Source organism: Leptopilina boulardi, unplaced genomic scaffold (assembly GCF_019393585.1).
Source record: "Leptopilina boulardi isolate dan_hultmark-lab unplaced genomic scaffold, ZJU_Lbou_2.1 LbouV2_224, whole genome shotgun sequence".
Classification (NCBI taxonomy): domain Eukaryota; kingdom Metazoa; phylum Arthropoda; class Insecta; order Hymenoptera; family Figitidae; genus Leptopilina; species Leptopilina boulardi.
This window is the reverse complement of record NW_026137779.1, coordinates 3,315,390-3,336,228: the sequence shown is the minus strand read 5'-3', so window position 1 is coordinate 3,336,228 and position 20,839 is coordinate 3,315,390. Positions and strand designations below refer to the sequence as shown.

Below are 20,839 nucleotides of genomic sequence, written 5' to 3'. Positions count from 1 at the left end.
GCGTTTAACCTTAAACCTCTAATTTGCGTACTTATTAATATTAATAATAATTATAAAATTTTAGAGATAAATAATTTTTGTTAATAATAATCTATTTCTTATTCAGTGAGATTTTTTCTTGGGTGTTTTATACTTAAAAATCTACGTGAAATATAAAACAAATTTTTAATTTTTGATGGGACATAAGGAATATAATTTTATATTAACATTTTATAAATAATCAATTTGAAAAATTATTAAAAGCAAAAAATTTTTTAAACAATAATTATTTTTGTATAGTGTGTTTCATAACGAAAAAAATTCTTTTATAATAAAAATTCTAGAACAAATACAAAACATTTCTTTGACTAACGCATTTTTATGTGAACATTGAAATTTTATTATTTTAACTTTATTTCCTATTATATATTTATTTTATTTGTAAGTACATATAATTTAATTAATAAATTGGGATTAATAAAATCTAGCCATTTGCTGGCTCTCAGCGAGCTCACGGTCTAGATAATGTGTAAGCGAATTCTCTAGCCCATTGCTAGCTCGCTTGATCTACAACAAGTGCGCCAGCAAGTGCTAGTTAAATCGCAGCGTCACAGCTTACACTCGGTGTCTCGGCCGCAGCGTGCCGGGCGGGCCGGAGACCTTTGTTATCTGGGGTGTTACATCTTGTTATAGAACAAATATATAACCATTACGTATTCGTGTTTGCTGGGAATATATGTCATAAAAAATGTCATTTGCCACAGAATTAATGTTTTTTTAGCGAACACACGAATCTCAAGGGTGCCAATAACTTAAACAGTATGGCCATCTCACCTCGAAAAAACATGGCCATCTCTCCTAATGTCAGGAGGAAAATTGACACAACTAAAATATAAATAAGTAAACAAAATTTTTGAATAAATGTAAAGTTATGACAAATCTTGGATCATGTACTTTACAAAAAAACATGAAATTCAAAATTATTCTTTAAAATAACATATAACACCAGTGAGAAACGTAAACTCATCACTTTTTTCAGAACTAGTCAAAATAACAAATCAGTTTTTTACATACTTTTTCAATATTTTTTCTTTTAATTGTGTTTTGCCACAAAACAAAGGGAACTAATCTTTAATAAGCGATACCTAGCTGCTAATTCTATAAAATATTTGTATTGGCCATCTCTCCCGCATGGCCAACTCCCCCGGACTTACCCTAATAAAAAATCAAAACAAAAAATAGTTTCAAAAAAAGTATATAACTGGAAATCATTGTAAAAAAGTAATTCTTAAATTTTTTTTATTATATTTATTTAAAATAATAATTTTTTAGTAAATCTAAATTTTTTTTAATTCTCGTTAAAATTTTCAAGAAATTTTCCAAATTTTTAATTCAAAAAGTTAAACAGTGAAGGAAACACAAAATGAAATTTACTGAATAATATTTAATTTTGAGAATTTAATTTAAATTTGACTTTATTTATATTAATAATTTATATTTTAATTAATAAATTTAAATAAATTTAAAATATTAAATTAGTTTTACATAGGTATATAACATATATTTGTAGAAATTATCTCTCAAGCGGCAATACTTTTTCTTGTTTAGTATATAAAGAAGTTCCCTTTTTTCTCAAGCATGTATTGCGACGATTATGTGAATGTGTATATTATTAGAATAAGTTCTTTATATTAGTATTGTATTAAAAGCGTGCGTTTCTCAAGAATATGTAATATGTGTGAGTATATATAATATGTTTACTGTGATATTTAATGGTGCAACTTGGAACATTTAATATCGAATATGGTAAAATTTAGTATGTAGTAGTAATTTTTTCTATTATTGTGGAGGGCTTTTTAACTTTTATGTCCATATTCCCAAAACACTATAGTAATTTTATTTTCAAACGGGATGGATATTAACCATAGTTTTTGTAAATTTCATAATTCTTTTTCAGTTATTAATATATTTATAAAGCTCGTTTTCAGCGATTCACCAACTTCAGTTTCTTTTTTTTTTATTAAAATTGCCTACTGTTTAGAAATATAAATCCATAATTATTATATTACTCTTTCCAAATTAAGAATACTCACTCAGTATAATATTTAAATAGTAATTTTCACAAAGGTAACGCTATATCCTCGTTTACTATCGTTTTTGTAAAACTTACAAGTAAAACTACCCAAGTGCCAATCGCCGATTGACTTGAGTCTTTGCGCATTTTTTAGAGGAGCTAAAAATATTTGATACGTACATTTTTATATCGGCAATGAAGATGTTTTAAGGGTTGAAAACAGGGGTTGAAAAGTCATATTTTGAGTGGCAAAATATACATATCATGATCATTAAAGAAAGTTTAATTAAAATAATTATTTCATTATTTAAAAAATGTTTGACACTTCTTTCTTGATTTCCTAAAAGATACTGCTCGGTAGAAATTACCGTTATAAACCTTTTTGAATGGGGTGAGTGGAACCTTTAACCCTTTAAGAACCAAATATACAAAATTTTTGCATGATTTCACAACCAATTTTTCAAAGTGATTTGAATCGCTTGAAACTTGTTACTCGGGGGTTTTCGGGGACGCTGATTACGAATTCGATGTCAGTTTTTCAAAATTCAAAATGGCGGATCCAATATGGCGGAAGACATTTTGAAAATCAACTGCAATTTGATTGAAACTTGTTACTCGGGGGTTTTCGGGGTCGCTGATTACGAATTCGATGTCAGTTTTTCAAAATTCAAAATGGCGGATCCAATATGGCGGAAGACATTTTGAAAATCAACTGCAATTTGATTGAAACTTGTTATTCGGGGGTTTTCGGGGTCGCTGATTACGAATTCGATGTCTGTTTTTCAAAATTCAAAATGGCGGATCCAATATGGCGGAAGACATTTTGAAAATCAACTGCAATTTGATTGAAACTTGATACTCGGGGGTTTTTGGCGTCGCTGATTACGAATCCGATGTCAGTTTTTCAAAATTTAAAATGGCGGATCCAATATGGCAGACGACACAGAAACAACGCAATGACGAAAACAATTGACAGTCAATCGCCTTCAACGAAAAAGACAGTGACAGTACTGAACAGACTATGACAAACGTGAATCAAGACAGTAAAAAACAATCCGCCATTTTGAATTTTCAAAATTTTGGAAAACTGGCATCGGATTTGTAATCAGCGACCCCGAAAACCCCCGAGTAACAAGTTTCAATCAAATTGCAGTTGATTTTCAAAATGTCTTCCGCCATATTGGATCCGCCATTTTGAATTTTGAAAAACTGACATCGAATTCGTAATCAGCGACCCCGAAAACCCCAGAGTAACAAGTTTCAATCAAAGTGCAGTTGATTTTCAAAATGTCTTCCGCCATATTGGATCCGCCATTTTGAATTTTGAAAAACTGACATCGAATTCGTAATCAGCGTCCCCGAAAACCCCCGAGTAACAAGTTTCAAGCGATTCAAATCACTTTGAAAAATTGGTTGTGAAATCATGCAAAAATTTTGTATATTTGGTTCTTAAAGGGTTAAAGGTTCCACTCACCCCATTCAAAAAGGTTTATAACGGTAATTTCTACCGAGCAGTATCGTTTAGGAAATCAAGAAAAAAGTGTCAAACATTTTTTAAATAATGAAATAATTATTTTAATTAAACTTTCTTTAATGATCATGATATGTATATTTTGCCACTCAAAATATGACTTTTCAACCCCTGTTTTCAACACTTAAAACATCTTCATTGCCGATATAAAAATGTACGTATCAAATATTTTTAGCTCCTCTAAAAAATGCGCAAAGACTCAAGTCAATCGGCGATTGGCACTTGGGTAGTTTTACTTGTTAGTATTATAATATCAAATTTTATAGACTAAAGTTTCTCCGTGTAAATATGGATAAATTTCTCAAAAAACTTAACACTTTAGATTATTATACTAAATTACTGCAAGAAAAAAAATTGTTATATAAATCAGACCCGATCTATCGTTTACAATTTTTAAAAATTGATGAAAACTCACTATTAATGTTATTTACTTTATAAAATTTAATACCGTTATTAACTGGAGTAATATTCTTCAATTTAGGAATTTATAATTACGTTGCGTGACCCAGTACCTCAGCCAAGTAAACATGAAGAAAGAGAATGGTGGCATGCTGATTGTTCCCGAACCGAAGCAGAAGAAATGTTAAAAAGAATTCCTGCTGATGGAGCTTTTTTAGTAAGGCCTAGTGAAAAAGAGTATAATTCGTATGCTATATCATTTAGGTATGTATGGATTATTTTAATAATTTTGTACTTAAATAAAACATTTTTTTGAAGCATATTAACCTTTAACTATGAAAGTGATAAACTTTAGTGGATATTTTTTCTAGTTTGTCAATAGATCTCGACAGATGAATTTCTTACAAAGTATTTATGACATAACAAAACTTACAGCTTCTTCAGTATTAAAGTATCCAATAATAACACATTTTAGACAATAAAACACAAATATGGATTCTTAGCAATTAAATATGCAACAATATCAAATTTTATAAATGAATCTTTTTCAATTTTCAAAAAAATAATAAAAGCCATATCGAGGTAACGAAACTCTGCTAGTTGACACAATTCTCTAATTACCCCAAAAGAATTTTCACTGTCCACAATTTAGAAAAACATTAACAAATTTAACTATAATATATATATATATATATATGGGGTAAAATTCCTGTAGCGAACTAAGTGAAAAAAAAGTTGATCGGATCGGGTTGTAACTTGCACATAGTTTAGCCCTAGGGGTAAGTACTTTAACCACGAAGTATTGTTCGGTTTTTTCATAAACTGTCGGAGAGGGAGGGGGTTGAATTTTTTTGAAAAATTTAAACAGTGCATTTTTGAAGACTTGTAACTTTTGAACAGAAAGAAGAAGAAAAATTTGTCCCATATGTTTTCGAAAGGTTTTTTCCTGCTCTTTCGAATGGTGTAAAACTTTTTTTAAAAAATTCAAATTTTGACCTTTTTTTGAAATTTAAACATTTTTTCGAATTTTTTTTTAAGTTCGGTCCTTTTTATTTTTTTTATTTATTTTTTTTTTTGAAAGCTAAAAATGTATTTTTTCACAACAAAAAATATTGAGATGTCCTTTTTTGTTATTTTCAAGATATTAATTAATTAATTAATGTTAATAAAAAATGAAATATTTCACAAATAAATAAAGTTATTGCAATTCTGAAGATATCAATTGAAAGCTAACGTAATTCCGCACCCAACGAGCCCTATTTGGACTATTTTGGAATAGAGGATTTTTTATAAACAATTGCCAAGTTAGCCAATTGTTTATTAACAATCCACTAACCCAAAGTACTTCATATAGGGTTCGTTGGATGCGGAATTTGTCAACTTTCATTTAGTAACGCCAGAATTACGATACCTTTATTCGTTTATAAGATATATAAATTTTTATTAACATTAATTAATTAATTAACTAATATCTCGAAAATAACAAAAAAGGACATCTCAATATTTTTTGAGCTAAAAATGCACACTTTTAACTTTCAAAAAAAAATAAAAATAAATTTAAAAAAAGACGGAGCTTAAAAAATAGTCAAAAAAAATTTTTGATTTTCAGAAAAAGGGGTCAAATTTTGAATTTTTTGATTTTTTTTTCACCAATCGAAAGAGCACAAAAAAACCTTTGGAAAACATAAATGTCAAAAATTTTTTTTATTTACTTATATAATGTTTACAATTTTTAGTTAATTAATTAACTATTAAGGTTAATAATGAATGATATATTTTATAAACAAATAAAGTTATCGTAATTCTGACGTTACTAAGTAAAAGTTGACAAAATTCGGCATCTAACGAGTCCTATTTGAAGTACTTTGGGTTAGTGGATTGTTAATAAAACTTACACCTAGGGCTAAACTATGTGCAAGTTACAGCCCGATCAAATCAACTTTTTTTCACTTAGTTCGGTACAAGAATTTTTTTAATTTAAATGATTAAAACAGGGGGGCGTAGCCCCTCTAGTATATATATATATATATATATATATATAAACATATGTTACGGTTAAAGTGCGAAGTCCGGTGAATGTGCACATTAACCGGTCAATGTGCACATTCACCGGGCATTTTGGTAAAAGTGAGAAATCGGACATTTGGGGAAGATATTATGTACATTTACCAAGTAAATTGGTGATTGTACACATTGACCAGCCTTGGTTGGTAAATGTGAAAATTTGAAATGAGTGATTTGTTAAATAATTTTTTTATGCATATAAAATGTGAAAATGGAATGAATATTATTATTAATAAATTGATAAGATAATATTAAATATAAATTGTATTAAAGGAATAGAATTATAATAAATGAAAATTATAAACAGAAGTAGGAAGACAAATATAAATAGAAGTTCAAATGTAAATAAATATATTAATTGCAAAAATAAATAAATATAATCTTCCTACATAGCTATATTTAAAGTTAAAATTTGTTAATCCCAAAAAATCTATATATTATTCAAAGTTCAATATTTTCTAAAATACTTTATACTTTAAAAATAGCAAAAAAAATGTCAAATTAAACAAAATTTCATGAAAGTCGCCCCTGCAAAAATAAATAAATATATTTTTCGTACGCAGCAAAATTTATTTTAATCAAAACGATTTGGGTGAATGTGTACATTTACCGGTTAAAGTAGCAAAACATCAATACTATAATATTTATTTTTCACTTTAACCAAAATGATTTGGTGAATGTGTACATTTACCGGTTAAAGTGCACAAAACAAAGAAATTCGTATGCTATTCTCACAGTCACCTACCTACTGATGCCCAATTTGGTCAATGTGCACATTGACCGGTTAATGTGCACATTCACCAATTTCGCACATTAACCGTAACATATATAATAATATATCCTTTGTGGGACTGACAAGGTACACGGGCAAAAAGAAAATCTTATTTTAAGATGAGTCTTAAAATCAGCGCTAGTAGTTGTAATGGAAATTGCATTGCGTAAATTCAGCAATGCTGCCTTAAAAATGTTGCATCTTAAGGGGGGCGCCTACTTTATAGAAAGTCAAAAAATGTGTAAATTTCAGGAATTTTTTTCTCAAACGCATTGAAATAAAGTGATACCAGTTTTTGTGGATGTTTTCTTATATATTTAAACCTTCGAAATATAATTTTTTTTTATTGAAAGAAATAAAATTTAATAATAAAATAAACGTCATATACTCGCTGTTGAAATTTTCCGATTGCGTCCAATCTAAGGTCCACAATTCTTATCAAAAACAAAAAAAAACAAAATTTTTTCTTGAATCGTACATTAGTACATCGTACATTAATTTAACATTTTGGTTTAAGAAAAAGTAATTTTTTTTTGGGGAAAATTAAAATTTTTTTTAGTCATGTGAAATTTTTAATTTTCTCTTTCTATCGAAATCTTTTAATTTATATAGAAGGTAATAATGTACGATCGAAGAAAAAATTTTGTTTTTGGTAAGAATTGTGGACCCTAGATTGGGAAAATGCAATGAGAAAATTTTAGCAGCAAGGCGTTATATATAGGACATTTATTTTATTGTTAAATTTTTGTTTTTTTAATGAAAAAATTATTACTTTTACAGTGTACTCATATTACGTGATTTTTTCTTTCATTGAAACGTCAACTACACTTAAAGTTAATTGAACTGCTTATTTTAATACAAAATCTTCAATAAATTAAACATAGGTACCCGGGTGCCTCGTCCGCCCATAGAAGGTGTTTTTTTCCTCAGTCCCATAAAGGATATATAATATTTAACTATGTTTATTCATGAATCCAAATCTACACATATTTATCTCCAATAAAATAACAAAACATAATTAAGGGGGGTTAATTCGGTATAATAGAGGCACATTTTTAATAATTTTTTTCCTTGATACAGAGTGTGTTACTTTATTAACAAAATGGCGTAGTTCTGAAAAAATTGTCGTCTTTAGGGGTAAAAAATGGTCGTTTTTTAATGCCAAATTGACTATTTTTAACCAATTAAAAAGATCAAAAGTCATTGTACAGTAAATATATTTAAGAATACTCAGTTTCAATTTGAAGTCGATTGGTCAATTTCTCGTTGAGTTATGATGTCAGCAATTTTGAAAAATGTCATTTCGAGAAAAACACGTTTGAAGTCCGTCTATAGGCAGGTGGAGTGGTTTATACCTGCGAGCAGTCGCACTTTAGGGGCCGTCCATAAACTACGTTACCTATTTTAGGGGTGAAGGGGGTCAAAAAGTATAAAAAAATGCATTTAACACAATTGTAACGCGTGGGGAAGGGGTCTAAAAAGAATGAGAAATTGGTAACGTTGTTTATGGACGGCCCCTTAGAACGCTGCCATTCTAAAACTATTCAAGATACGACCTTGCCGTTTTCAGAGGATATTTTTGAAAGTATAAACTATCGAATAAGCAAAAAAATCCATTTTTTTTGAAAGTGACACACTGATATAGCCCCTTAAACACAAACTTAATTCAAAATGTACGAAAACAAGGTCTGCCGAGAACGAAATCTTGAATGCTCATAACTTTGTTAATTCTGCTCCGATCGACTTGAAATTTTCACACAATATTCTTGAAATATTATACATTCATTAAACATTTTTTTTACATACAAAAAAAATAAATTTTTAACTGTTTCCTTTGATATCCAGAAATATTTTCCGTTTACGAAGAAAAACTCGAAAACTTGATTTTTCCTTGTAGTTTCTACAAATATGTCAGAAATGTGACTGTTTGTCTTCGTATGACATACTGGAAGATTGTCGAAGTTTTCCGAGTTATTTCCGCGAAATTCAAAATCTCTAAGTACTTGCAATTTAAAAGCTCCCATTTTCCTCGCTCTCCCATTACCGCACCTTCCCCTACGAACTTTCTTCATTAGGATCGCAGTATTAGGGTGGTCCTTACGTTCAAAATTTTCGAATTTTTATCATTCCCGACCAAAATTTTGTTCTAAATGGAAAAAAGAGGTATGTATTATTTTATTTTGATTTTAATAAATATTTAATGGTGTGTCAAAGCGCTTGAATTTTGCCATGTATTTTAAATAGAAAAAAAACCCTTTCTCATAAATTTTTTATTAAACCGTTAAAAATCAATACTTTTCAACCGGATATTTTTGTTTCTCTTCTCAAAGGTTCAAATAATGACATTCAAAAAAATTGTTTATAAAATTTCTATTGTTTAACCCGATCACTGTTTTAGGAAAATACGGCATGAATGACCAGAAATGTCCAGCAAAATCAGTTCAACTAATTTTCCTGAAATTTAGTATACATGGGTTTTTGGGGTCGCTGATCACGAATCCGACATTAGTTTTCCAAAATTTAAAATGGTGGACATAATTTTTTTAAATTCATCGGATTTGAGTTAATTTGGTACTCAGGGGTTTTTGGAATCGTTGATTGCTAACCTGACCTCAAAATTCAAAAAGACTGATTAATAAGCGACTCCAAAAACCCCGAGTAACGAAATTTAGTCAAATCTAATAAATGTTAAAAAATTATGACCGACATTTTGAATTTCAGAAAACTGATAACAGATTCGTAATCAGCGACCCCAAAAACCGTGTAACAGTTTTCAAGCAAATATGATAAATTAAAAAAAATTGTCCGATATTTTGAATTTCACAAAACTAATGTCATATTCGTGAGGGGCATTCCATAAACCACGTGGTCCTCTTTTTGCAATTTTTTGACCCCTCCCTCACCCTACCTAGCCAAGAGTGGCTTTACACTGACCCTCCCCCCCTACCCTATTGTGACATGTGGCTTAAACGATTAATTTTATTTTATCGCACTGAAGCACTTAGTCCAGTCAAGTTAACATTTTTAGAGGTTTTAACTCAGAATCTTAATTTTTTTTGTTTAAACACTTAATTTTGGGGTATAAATAAAGTACCTAAATTTGGTACTTCGAACTTCTACCAGAATCTATATATTTTTTAAGGAATAGGTGCAAAAAATCAGTTTTTTCAAATTGCCGCCTTCCATGGTTTTTTAAAAAATGACCAACAGGAAAGTTAAAGCTGAAAAAATTCCTGACAATTTGCAAAAAAGAACATTGTAATAGCTCTAATAGTTTCCGAAATACAGTCTCTCAAAGTTGACGCGTTTGAAGTTTTACATAGAATCTTATCTTATTACCATTGTATGTGAAATCTCAAAAGGGTCAACTTTGAGAAACTGTATTTCGGAAACTATTAGAGCTATTGCATTGTTCTTTGGTTTGAGTATTGTAAATCCAGTACTAAATTCGCGCTGTATAATAATAAAAAAATTGTCAGAAAATCAGTAGGTATCAGCAATATATTTAATTTTTTTATATTAGATATAAAAAAGTAAAATAGATTAATATAGTTAAAAATTATTTTATTTGCAAATAAATAAGACAAAATTGTGTATAAAGACATGTAATATTTTCAAATATAATTGCGAAAAATATTTAATCTTTTGACACTCTGGGGTACATAAATAGCCCACAAAAAGTCATTTCGTGACATCTTTTTCGACAGGGCTAATTTGAGAGTACAGTACAAAAAAAGTAATTAATTTAAGTATTATTGGGTATTCTCAGGTTTTTTGGGTCGCTGATTACAAATTCAACGTCAGATTTGGAAAATTCGAAATGGCGGAGCCAATATGGCTGACGAATTTTTCAAAAATTAAACATATTTGCTTGAAGATCGTTACTCGGGGATTTTCCGGATCACTGATTGCGAATTTAAAATCCTTTTTTCAAAATTCAAAATGGCGGATCCAATATAGCGGAAGAATTTTTAAATAATCGTTCGAATTCGCTTGAAAATCGTTACTCGGTGGTTTTCGGCGTCGCTGATTTCAAATCTGATATAAGTTTTTCAAACTTTAAAATGTAGGATTCAACATGGCGGACAGGAAAATTAAAAATCAATACAATTACTATTATGTAAGTACTATTATACGTATTATTATACGTATAATAAGACATACGAATTTGAAACAAGAATTATACGTATAATTGTACGTGTCTATAATTTTTAATATTTTGGAATATATTTTTGTTTATTAATATATACCTAAATATTATAAAATATTGACAAGTATAATTATACGTATAAATATACGAATAATTATACGTATTATTATACGTATAATTATACCTATAATAGTACGTATAATTTTACGTATAACAATACGTATAATTATACGTATTATTATACGTATATATTAATAAACAAAAATATATTCCATATTTATATATTCATAAATATTAAAAATTATAGACACGTATAATTATACGTATAATTATACGTATAATTCTTGTTTCAAATTCGTATGTCTTATTATACGTATAATAGTACGTATTATTATACGTATATTTATACGTATTATTATACGTATAATTATACGTGTTTTTTTCAATAGACAACACAGCTCAGGCACGCAAGGGTTAATTAGTTTAATAAAAAAAATATTACTTACTATTACAGATAAAAATAAGTTTTTTCTTCTTAGCTGTACACTACCGAACAATAAATATATGCGAACTTTATAGTTAATTAAACTGAATAAAATTATATCTAACTAAATTCATTTAATAAAATTCATTTAATAAATCGAGTAAATATGCAAATTAGGTAAAGGGAGAAAGTTTATTGATATTTGTTTTGAAAAGAAGAAGAAAGCAATACCCTTCCCTGAAGGATGACAATCTTATGCCATGTCATTAAATAAAGAGAGAAGGGAATGCGTTAGATTTTCTGCGTTATAAAAAAAGACGAATTTATAGTATTTACCTAGAAAGAGGAAGATAGGAAGTTACAGTACCGTCCAGAAGTATCAGGACGATTACACGCGACTCTCTGAAAAAACATGCCATCACTTTTTCAATCATATTTCTGCAACAAAAGGAGATATAAAAAAACTCAAAAACGGTTAGAAAGCTTATTAAATTTTGAATAAAATAAGCCATGTTTGAAGCCATTCCGTTAATAATTTTCTGAGTTGTAGAGTGAGAAAGATGGAAAAAATATTATCAAATTTTCTAATTTTGGTCTCTTGACTTCAACATTTTCAAAAATCTAGAAAAATTTAGATAAAAGTTTTTTAAAAACACAGAAATCTTCGCTAGAATTTCAGCTTTAAAATAAATTTTAGAAAATTAAAAAATATTAATCCGTCATCGAATTATTATTAAAAATGTGAAGCCGTTTTGCGCCCGATCGATGCTTTGAAAATCAACTGTGACGACTCGATTCCGGCTTCGCGCGGGAGAGAAAGCAGGGTCGGATTTATACGGGAACGATGAAATTTCGAGTTTCTTTACATATTCGTCGTGAAACGTCATTATTTATTATTAGATATTTATGTACTTACAGTATATCTCCCGCTTGCTTCCGCGCGAAGCCGGAATCGAGTCGTCACAGTTGATTTTCAAAGCATCGATCGGGCGCAACACGGCTTCACATTTTTAATGATAATTCGATGACGGATTATTATTTTTTAATTTTCTAAAATTTATTTTAAAGCTGAAATTCTAGCGAAGATTTCTGTGTTTTTAAAAAATTTTTCTAGATTTTTGAAAATGTTGAAGTCAAGAGACCAAAATTAGAAAATTTGATAATATTTTTTCCATCTTTCTCACTCTACAACTCAGAAAATTATTAACGGAATGGCTTCAAACATGGCTTATTTTATTCAAAATTTAATAAGCTTTCTAATCGTTTTTGAGTTTTTTTTGTATCTCCTTTTGTTGCAGAAATATGATTGAAAAAGTGATGGCATGTTTTTTCAGAGAGTCGCGTGTAATCGTCCTGATACTTCTGGACGGTACTGTATTTTCACTAAATTGTATTGAATATATATATATATAGGAAGAGAAACGAAGGTCTGCTTGACTACCTGATCTATTGTTAGAAGGGAAATTCCTGTATAGCGATTTAAGTGAAAAAAAGTTGATCGGATCGGGTTGTAACTTGCACATAGTTTAGCCCTAGGGGTAAGTAATTTAACCACGAAGTATTGTTCAGTTTTTATAAAAACTGTCGGAGAGGGAGGGGGTTGAATTTTTTTGAAAAATTTAAACAGTGCATTTTTGAAGACTTGTAACTTTCAAACAGAAAGAAGAAGAAAAATTTGTCCCATATGTTTTCAAAAGGTTTTTTCCTGCTCTTTTGAATGGAGTAAAAATTTTTTTAAAAAATTCAAATTTTGACCTTTTTTTGAAATTTAAACATTAAGAAAATTTTTTTTTAAGTTCGGTCTTTTTTATTTGTTTTATTTATTTTTTTTGAAAGCTAAAAATGTGTATTTTCACCACAAAAAATATTGAGATGTCTTTTTTTGTTATTTTCGAGATATTAATTAATTAATTAATTAATGTTAAGAAAAAATGAAATATTTAACAAATAAATAAAGTTATTGCAATCCTGAAGATACTAAATGAAATCTGACGTAATTCCGCATCCAACGAGCCCTATTTGGACTATTTTGGAATAGAGGATTTTTTATAAACAATTGCCAAGTTAGCCAATTGTTTATTAACAATGCACTAACCCAAAGTTCTTTATATAGGGCTCTTTGCATGCGGAATTACGTCAGATTTGATTTGGTATCTTCAGGATTGCAATAACTTTATTTATTTGTGAAATATTTCATTTTTTATTAACATTAATTAATTAATTAATTAATTAATTAATTAATTAATATCTCGAAAATAAAAAATGAGGACATATAAAACAAATTTTTTTCTTCTTTCTGTTTAAATGTTACAAGTCTTCAAAAATTCACTGTTTAAATTTTCCAAAAAAATTCAACCCCCTTCCTCTCCGAAAGATTTTGAAAAACCGAACAATACTTCGTGGTTAAATTACTTACCCCTAGGGCTAAACTATGTGCAAGTTACAGCCCGATCCGATCAATTTTTTTCTCACTTAGTTCGCTACAGGAATTTTACCCCATATATATTATTTAATTCCATTTATAGTGAATATATATAATAAAAAAAAACTAAAAAAATGTGAAATTTTTTTTAAAACAAATTATATAGACAAAAGGATCATCAGGCCCACTCCAAAACTTATTAGAAAATTTTCTTTTTATTTTCATGTGTGTAAAAATTAAAAAAAAATTAAAAAAATTTCCTGCCTAAATTTAAAAAAATTTAATTTGTTTAAGAAAAATCGCTGTTTTTTATAAACAAATTCAAAATTTTTTTTTCGTGAACATATTTTGAAAGTCGATAAAAAACTGAAACTTTTTTGTATCTTAATCATAATTTCTAAATTCAATACTTTTAGAGTTACATGTCATTGAAATTAGGTGTATTTCAAAAAAACTTGAAAAAATCAGATTTTTAAAAATTCATAATTCGAAAATTTGAGCACTTTTTTCTGCAAAGAATAAGAAAAAATATATTTAGGCGAATTTAAAAGGTCATAGGTAAATCTCACGTGGAATCGCCCATATATATATACACTATGAGTCAGTGGTAAGCATGAGTGCGAGTGAGATTGAAAAAAATTGCACGTAGGAGCGTTATTGTCGCACTACTTTTCGAATTGAAGATAGATATTTTTTTTCGTCGTATAAGTATCAATTAAGAAATAGTGAGTCGTTTTGTCAAACAATCAGTGAACTGAAAGTGAATCAGTGTAAGTGCATTTTTTTAATATCATAGAACATTCAGTGAACTGCAAGTAAATTAGTGTAAGTAAATTTTTTTTAATAGTGAGAAATTTGAATTTTTTGTTGATTCACAGTAACATATATTTTTTTATTTTCAAGTGATTATAAGTCATTCAAAAAATGTTAAAAATAATTCAATATAATATATTATGAATATTATGTAAGTGAATATTATTAAAAAGTGTTCTTTAAAATATTTTTGAAAGAAGGAGTTATTTTTTCTCTATGTTTATTGGTTTTGTTATACTATTATTAAAAAAAATATTCGAGAAGAATAGATGTTAACATGTAAATGTCATTAATAAAAATTAATTTTTTAGTTTCATTATGAAAAGTAAAATGTTATTTCAACTTAATATAAATTCAAAATTTTTTTAAATTTATAGATGGAGTATAAGAATATTTTTAGTATAAAAGTGATAAAATTTAATTATTTGAATATATAATTTTTTTGTCCAGTTTTTATATTTTTTTCTATGATATATAAGACATTTTCTATAGATATTTATAATGTAAATTGATTTATATTTTGCAATTTGAAATTGTATTAATTGTAAATGGATGTTGAATGAAAGTAAAATAGAAATTGGAAGTGGAAATTAAATTTGGAAATGGAAATTGAAAATAGATATTGTAATTGGAAATGAATATTGGATACAAGGAAATTGAAAATAAAGATTAAAGGCAAAATTGAAAATAAAGAAATGTGATAAAACTAGAAATGGAAATGGACATTTAAAATTAAATTGTATTATCATATATTTCATATTTCTATCTTTTGAATAAAAAAGAAGTTATTCATTCAAAAGTGATTTTCATCATATTTGTCAAATTTACAAAATAAAATCATGGCTAATAAAAAAGAAATAGTTAGTTTAAGTGATGAAAATTATAATATAATAGATAATAAAAATGCAATGTTGAATGATGATCATATGCATGAATTTCAAAAGCTTTTGGCAAGACAATCAAATATGTTATATAATATGCAAAGTACTTTATGTTTACAGTACTTGATATGATAATTCTAATCGATAAAAATAAGAGGCACATTCAAATTCTTTTTAGTGGTTCTTTCAAATCTGGTCACTGGATTTGCACTTACTATGATGGAAGAAGACTTTATATTTTTGATAGTCTTAACAAAGGCTCTTTAAATGAGGATCAAATGAGCTATTTAATTGGATTATATCCATTTAAACCACCTTTGGTATTTTCAAAAGTTCACCCAATAACCGTTAGGCAGTGTTGATTGTGGAGTATTTGCAATAGCATTTGCAACATCATTATTTTTCAATGAAATGCCAAACACTCTTTGTTATGATTATTATCACATGAGAAATCATTTGAAGTTAATTTTTAAAAACAATCATTTAAGTCGTTTTTCGGCTAAAATAAATTCTATTTATTTACATTTAATTGTTAAGTATGATTGGGAGTGTCTTCTAAGTGATCCAGTTGAAGAACTCTCATGTGGAAAAATAAACCCTAATAAAATTATTGATCAAGAATTCCTTGTGCAAGAATTTTAAATAGTGCAAAGGAAATTAATAATCATTCAAACACGATTCCTACAATTCCCATTCCTACAATAGCGAATATACAGGATACTGTAAAGCAAACAAATCCTTTATTTAAAACTGTCAGAAACAGTGCAGCAGAAAATCAAAAAAATTATCGCAATAGACAAAAATTGAAAAGAAAAAATAATACAAAACTTTCAGACGAAGTAGATCTTTCGTCTATAAAAAAAGAGCCAGACAGAATACCAAAAAAAAATATAGGGGAAAAATGAAATTAAAATAAGAAATTGAATTGTTTATTCATGATCCTGAAGAAGCAATTCGTTATAGATTAAAAAGTAACGAAAATTTGGATGAAGAACTTTTACAAACTATAGAAAATATTATGAGAACTTCAAATGTATACACAAAATCTTTTATGATGATGTCAGAAGTAATTAAAATAGAAGCTAAATTAGCAAGACAAAATAATGAAGATATTCCAGAGTTACAACTATTATTTACGTTGAAAAAAGGATTTGATGAAAAAATGTACAATTTTCAAAGTTTTAATGACGTTGATGCTATTTTTAATACAAATTCAGAAGGAGAAATACCAGAATCCTATGTAACGGTTTATAACAAGTCTACTAAGGAATTAAAGTCATTGAGTAATTAAGATCCAAATGTTGAGTCATGGATCTATCCCATATTTTATCCACTTGGAAACAGAGGTTATAATATTAATATGATTCGTAGTGATAGTGATTTTAGAAGTAGGAATTATACTATTTCTAGGTCTACCTATTGTAAATACAAAATTGCTGTAAGAGATAAGGAATTCAATCAATTTTTATATGGGGGAAGATTGTTTCAACAATGGGTAGTAGACAATTAGGTAAAAATAGAAAAAGATAAATTGCGATTTTGTGAAAACAATCAAACTCAATTGAGAAGTGCAACATATCAAGGACTAATCGATCATTTACAAAATCATGAGTTAAAAAATGATGTACATGTTGGAAAAATGATTATACTGCCTTCTACTTTATAGGATCACCTCGTAATATGATGCAACAATATCAGGATGCCATGGCTATTGTTGGTTGACATGGTAGACCGGATTTATTTATTACAATGACATGTATTCTAAATTGGAAATAGATGAAGGAAAATTGATTACCTCACTAAACTGCTGCTGATAGGTTAGGGTTTTTGCATTAAAAGTAAAACATCTACTACAACATATTGTTGACAATAAGTTGTTTGGAGAAGTCAAGTCTTATGCTTATGTTATTGAATTTCAAAAGCGAGGATTGCCACATATTTATTTGTTAGTTATATTGAAGGAAAATTTTAAAATACTAACTGTTGAAAATATTAACCCTAACTTATATAAAATAATAATGCAAAATAACATTCACGGACCTTGTGGAGATTGGTGTTTGACTGAAGGAAAATGTTCAAAAAAACTTTCCAAAAAGTTATCAAGAAGAAATTACAACTGAAGAAAATTGTTATGTTTGTTGTCGGAGAAGAAATAATTATAAAACGTATGAACGACCAAATGGATTCTTTGTTGATAATTCTAATGTGGTTCCATATACCAATACCAATACATTTACCAAATGAGCAGAATATTATCATTCGCGAAGGGAAAAATAATAACAATGTTTCTTTTGATTTGCAAAAAAATACAAAATTGATGGATTTTTTTAAACTTAATGAATGGAAAAAAAGAATTCGTAAGGAAAAAGTATTAGGAAGAATCTATTCAGTAAATCTACGTCAATTGGAGTTATTTCACCTCAGATTATTGTTGCTTACAGTAAAAGGGGTAACTTCTTTCCAAAGTTTAAGAACAGTTAATGGAGTTGTTCATGAAACTTTTACATCCGCCTGTTTGGCATTAGGACTTATAGAAGATGATAGTGAGTGGATTAGGACAATGGAAGAAGCTACTTTAGAATGATGCCTCATTCACTTCGACAATTATTTGTAAGAATTCTAATTCATTGTCATCCTGTACATCCTGAAAAACTTTGGGAACAATTTAAGGGGCAAATGTCAGAAGATTATTCAAAAAATTCAAAAATTGACCATATTGAAGCTGAAAAAACAGTTTATAATCATATAAAATTAATGTTATTAAATGAAGGACATAATTTATTTGATTTTCAGGAATTATTAGACATAGATGACAGTTTTTCTGTGCAGGTTGATGATATGAATATTTTTGAACATATCAAAATAGGAGAGCAGAATTATACTAAATTAAATATTTAACAAAAAAATATAGTTGATTATATACTTGAAGTCATAAAAGATTCTTCTCTCAATAGTTCTAAATGCTTGTATATTAATAGTTGTGGGGGATCTGGAAAAACTTTTTTATATATAACCTTATGGCCTTTATTAGAAAGTAAAGGAATAAATGTTTGCAACATGGCATTTACAGACGCTGCTATACTGCTTCCTAATGGGAAAAGTGTTCATAAAGTCTTAGGCTTACCTGTTCCACTGTACAGTAATTCATCTTCAAATATTAAAGTTTAGTCAAAAGAGAGACTCTTTTCAAAAAATATTGTAGTTTTTATTTGGGATGAAGCACCAATGGCTCCAAAATATGCTCTTGATATTATGGATAATCTATTAAGAGATATAATGAAAACATATGAAGTTTTTGGTCGAAAAATTTTAATCCTGGGAGGAGATTTCCGACAAATTTTACCAATAAAAGACTGAGGTTCTAGATCAGAAATTATAAATTTATCAATAAAAAATAGTAAAATATGGAAACATTTTAGAAAATATACATTGACAGAAAATATGAGAGCTTTACCAGAGGAAACAGAATTTCTAGATTTCCTACTTCAAGTTGGTAATGGTGAATTAAATTATGTAGATGAAAACGTTCAATTACCAGAACATATTATTCAACAAGGAAATGTAGATATTACTGAAGAAATGTATAGTCATTTGATACAACAGAAAAAATTTAAGGATTCGTCAATGAGAGCAATTTTAGCATCAAGAAATGTTGACGTTGATGATATTAATAAGAGGGTGGTAAGTCTCTTAAATAGTGATGGAGAAAAATATATAACAGTATTGATTCTACTGAAAATTGTGATAATGGAAAATTTACTGAAGTTTTATTACCAGAATATTTGAATACTCTTTCTCCACCACAAGAATTACACTTAAGAATTAATTCTGTCGTAATGCTTATTAGAAATGTTAGTATTAATCAAGGATTATGTAACGGAACAAGGTTAATTATTTTAGATTTATCATTTAATGTAATTAAATATCAAATATTAACGGGTGATAAAAGTGGAAATATTGTTTTCTTTACATCGAGTAACTTTATGTTGTGAAAATTTATATCCATTTACTTTTAAAAGAATACAATTTCCTACAAAATTGGCTTTCGCAATGACCATTAATAAATCTCAAGGGTAAACATTTGACAAAATATTAATTGATTTAAGAAGAGATGTGGTCAATGATGGTCAAATATATGTTGGATTATCAAGAGTAAAATCATTTGATTCCATAAAAATATATTTAGGCAACAATAGAAGTAGTATGCATATAAAAAATTATGTTTATAGTGAAATTTTAGACTCTACTTAATATAGTTTAGTTTGCTATATTGAAAATAGGAGGTGGTATTTGTCAATTGAGGGGCCACATGCAAGAACGGACGAAGCGCTGTGGTTCAGTCTAAGGCAGATGTGGCCCCTCAATTATTCTGATGGTTAACTTAATTGATACCTGTGTTGTTAATTTCTAGTATAATTTTTTGAAAAGCAATATTTTTTATAGTGAAAAATGTATAAATTGAAATTTGAGACAGCTGAAAAAATAAGGCATTTAAGGTTTGTAGAAAATCTATTACTATTAATTAAAATAAGAAAAATGTTCAAATCGATATTCCTTTGGCTTTTTTATATGGTGGTTTGTTTCAGGTTAAAATTATAGAATATACTATCAATTGTTTCTATTGTGTCAATGAAAAATAAACCTTTAAATTTGGTAAGTGAAATTTAAATTAAAAAAATCAAATAATATAATTTTTAATAAATTTTCTTTTTAAAAAATTTATTTATTTTTCCATTTCAAAAAATTAATGTTTTTAGAGAATCTCCCATAAATTATGAAATAAAATGATCACTAAAATAACATTTTTAGTATGTGTTAAGTAATACTTTACACACTATTATAGAGAGAAGTACTTTACACAGTTTTCTATATATGAAATTTAACTTTTTAGGTTAACGTGGTTAAAAAAAAATATTATAAGAAATGAAATAAATAATAATATTCATATTTGCTTTTATAAATTCATTTATTATTTTTAAAAAATCTTTTTTTAATTTACAAATGATGCACTTCTATGTATTTTTTTCTTCGTGTATCATTTTGTATCATCTGAAAAATTTATCACGATATTATTATAATGTTTGAAGAACCATTTTAATAATTAACAGTATTGTAAAATATTTATTATTATTCTATATATGCGTTTCAAAAGTATATATAAATTATATTCTTTGTTAAATAATTATTCACGGTGTGCCTAAACCAGACTCAACTCAAAAGTCTTTGCTCAGTAAAAATTTTTTTTTTCCAGTGAAAGTATATGAATAATT

The 20,839-nt window shown here is 27.8% G+C and overlaps 1 protein-coding gene across 12 annotated transcripts in view; it reads left to right on the top strand.

Annotated features, from left to right (window-relative positions):
* The window catches only part of LOC127279858 (1-phosphatidylinositol 4,5-bisphosphate phosphodiesterase gamma-1), a 449,077-nt gene that overhangs the window by 156,368 nt on the left and 271,870 nt on the right, over positions 1-20,839 (top strand). For all 12 annotated transcript variants that reach the window (XR_007842717.1, XR_007842720.1, XR_007842718.1 and 9 more), the window contains one exon: positions 4,066-4,247. Coding sequence is in view for 8 of the 12 variants with exons in the window: in XM_051302488.1 (XP_051158445.1) it covers positions 4,066-4,247 (182 nt within the window). In the remaining 4 variants the exon portion in view is untranslated. The remainder of the gene's footprint in view (positions 1-4,065; positions 4,248-20,839) is intronic.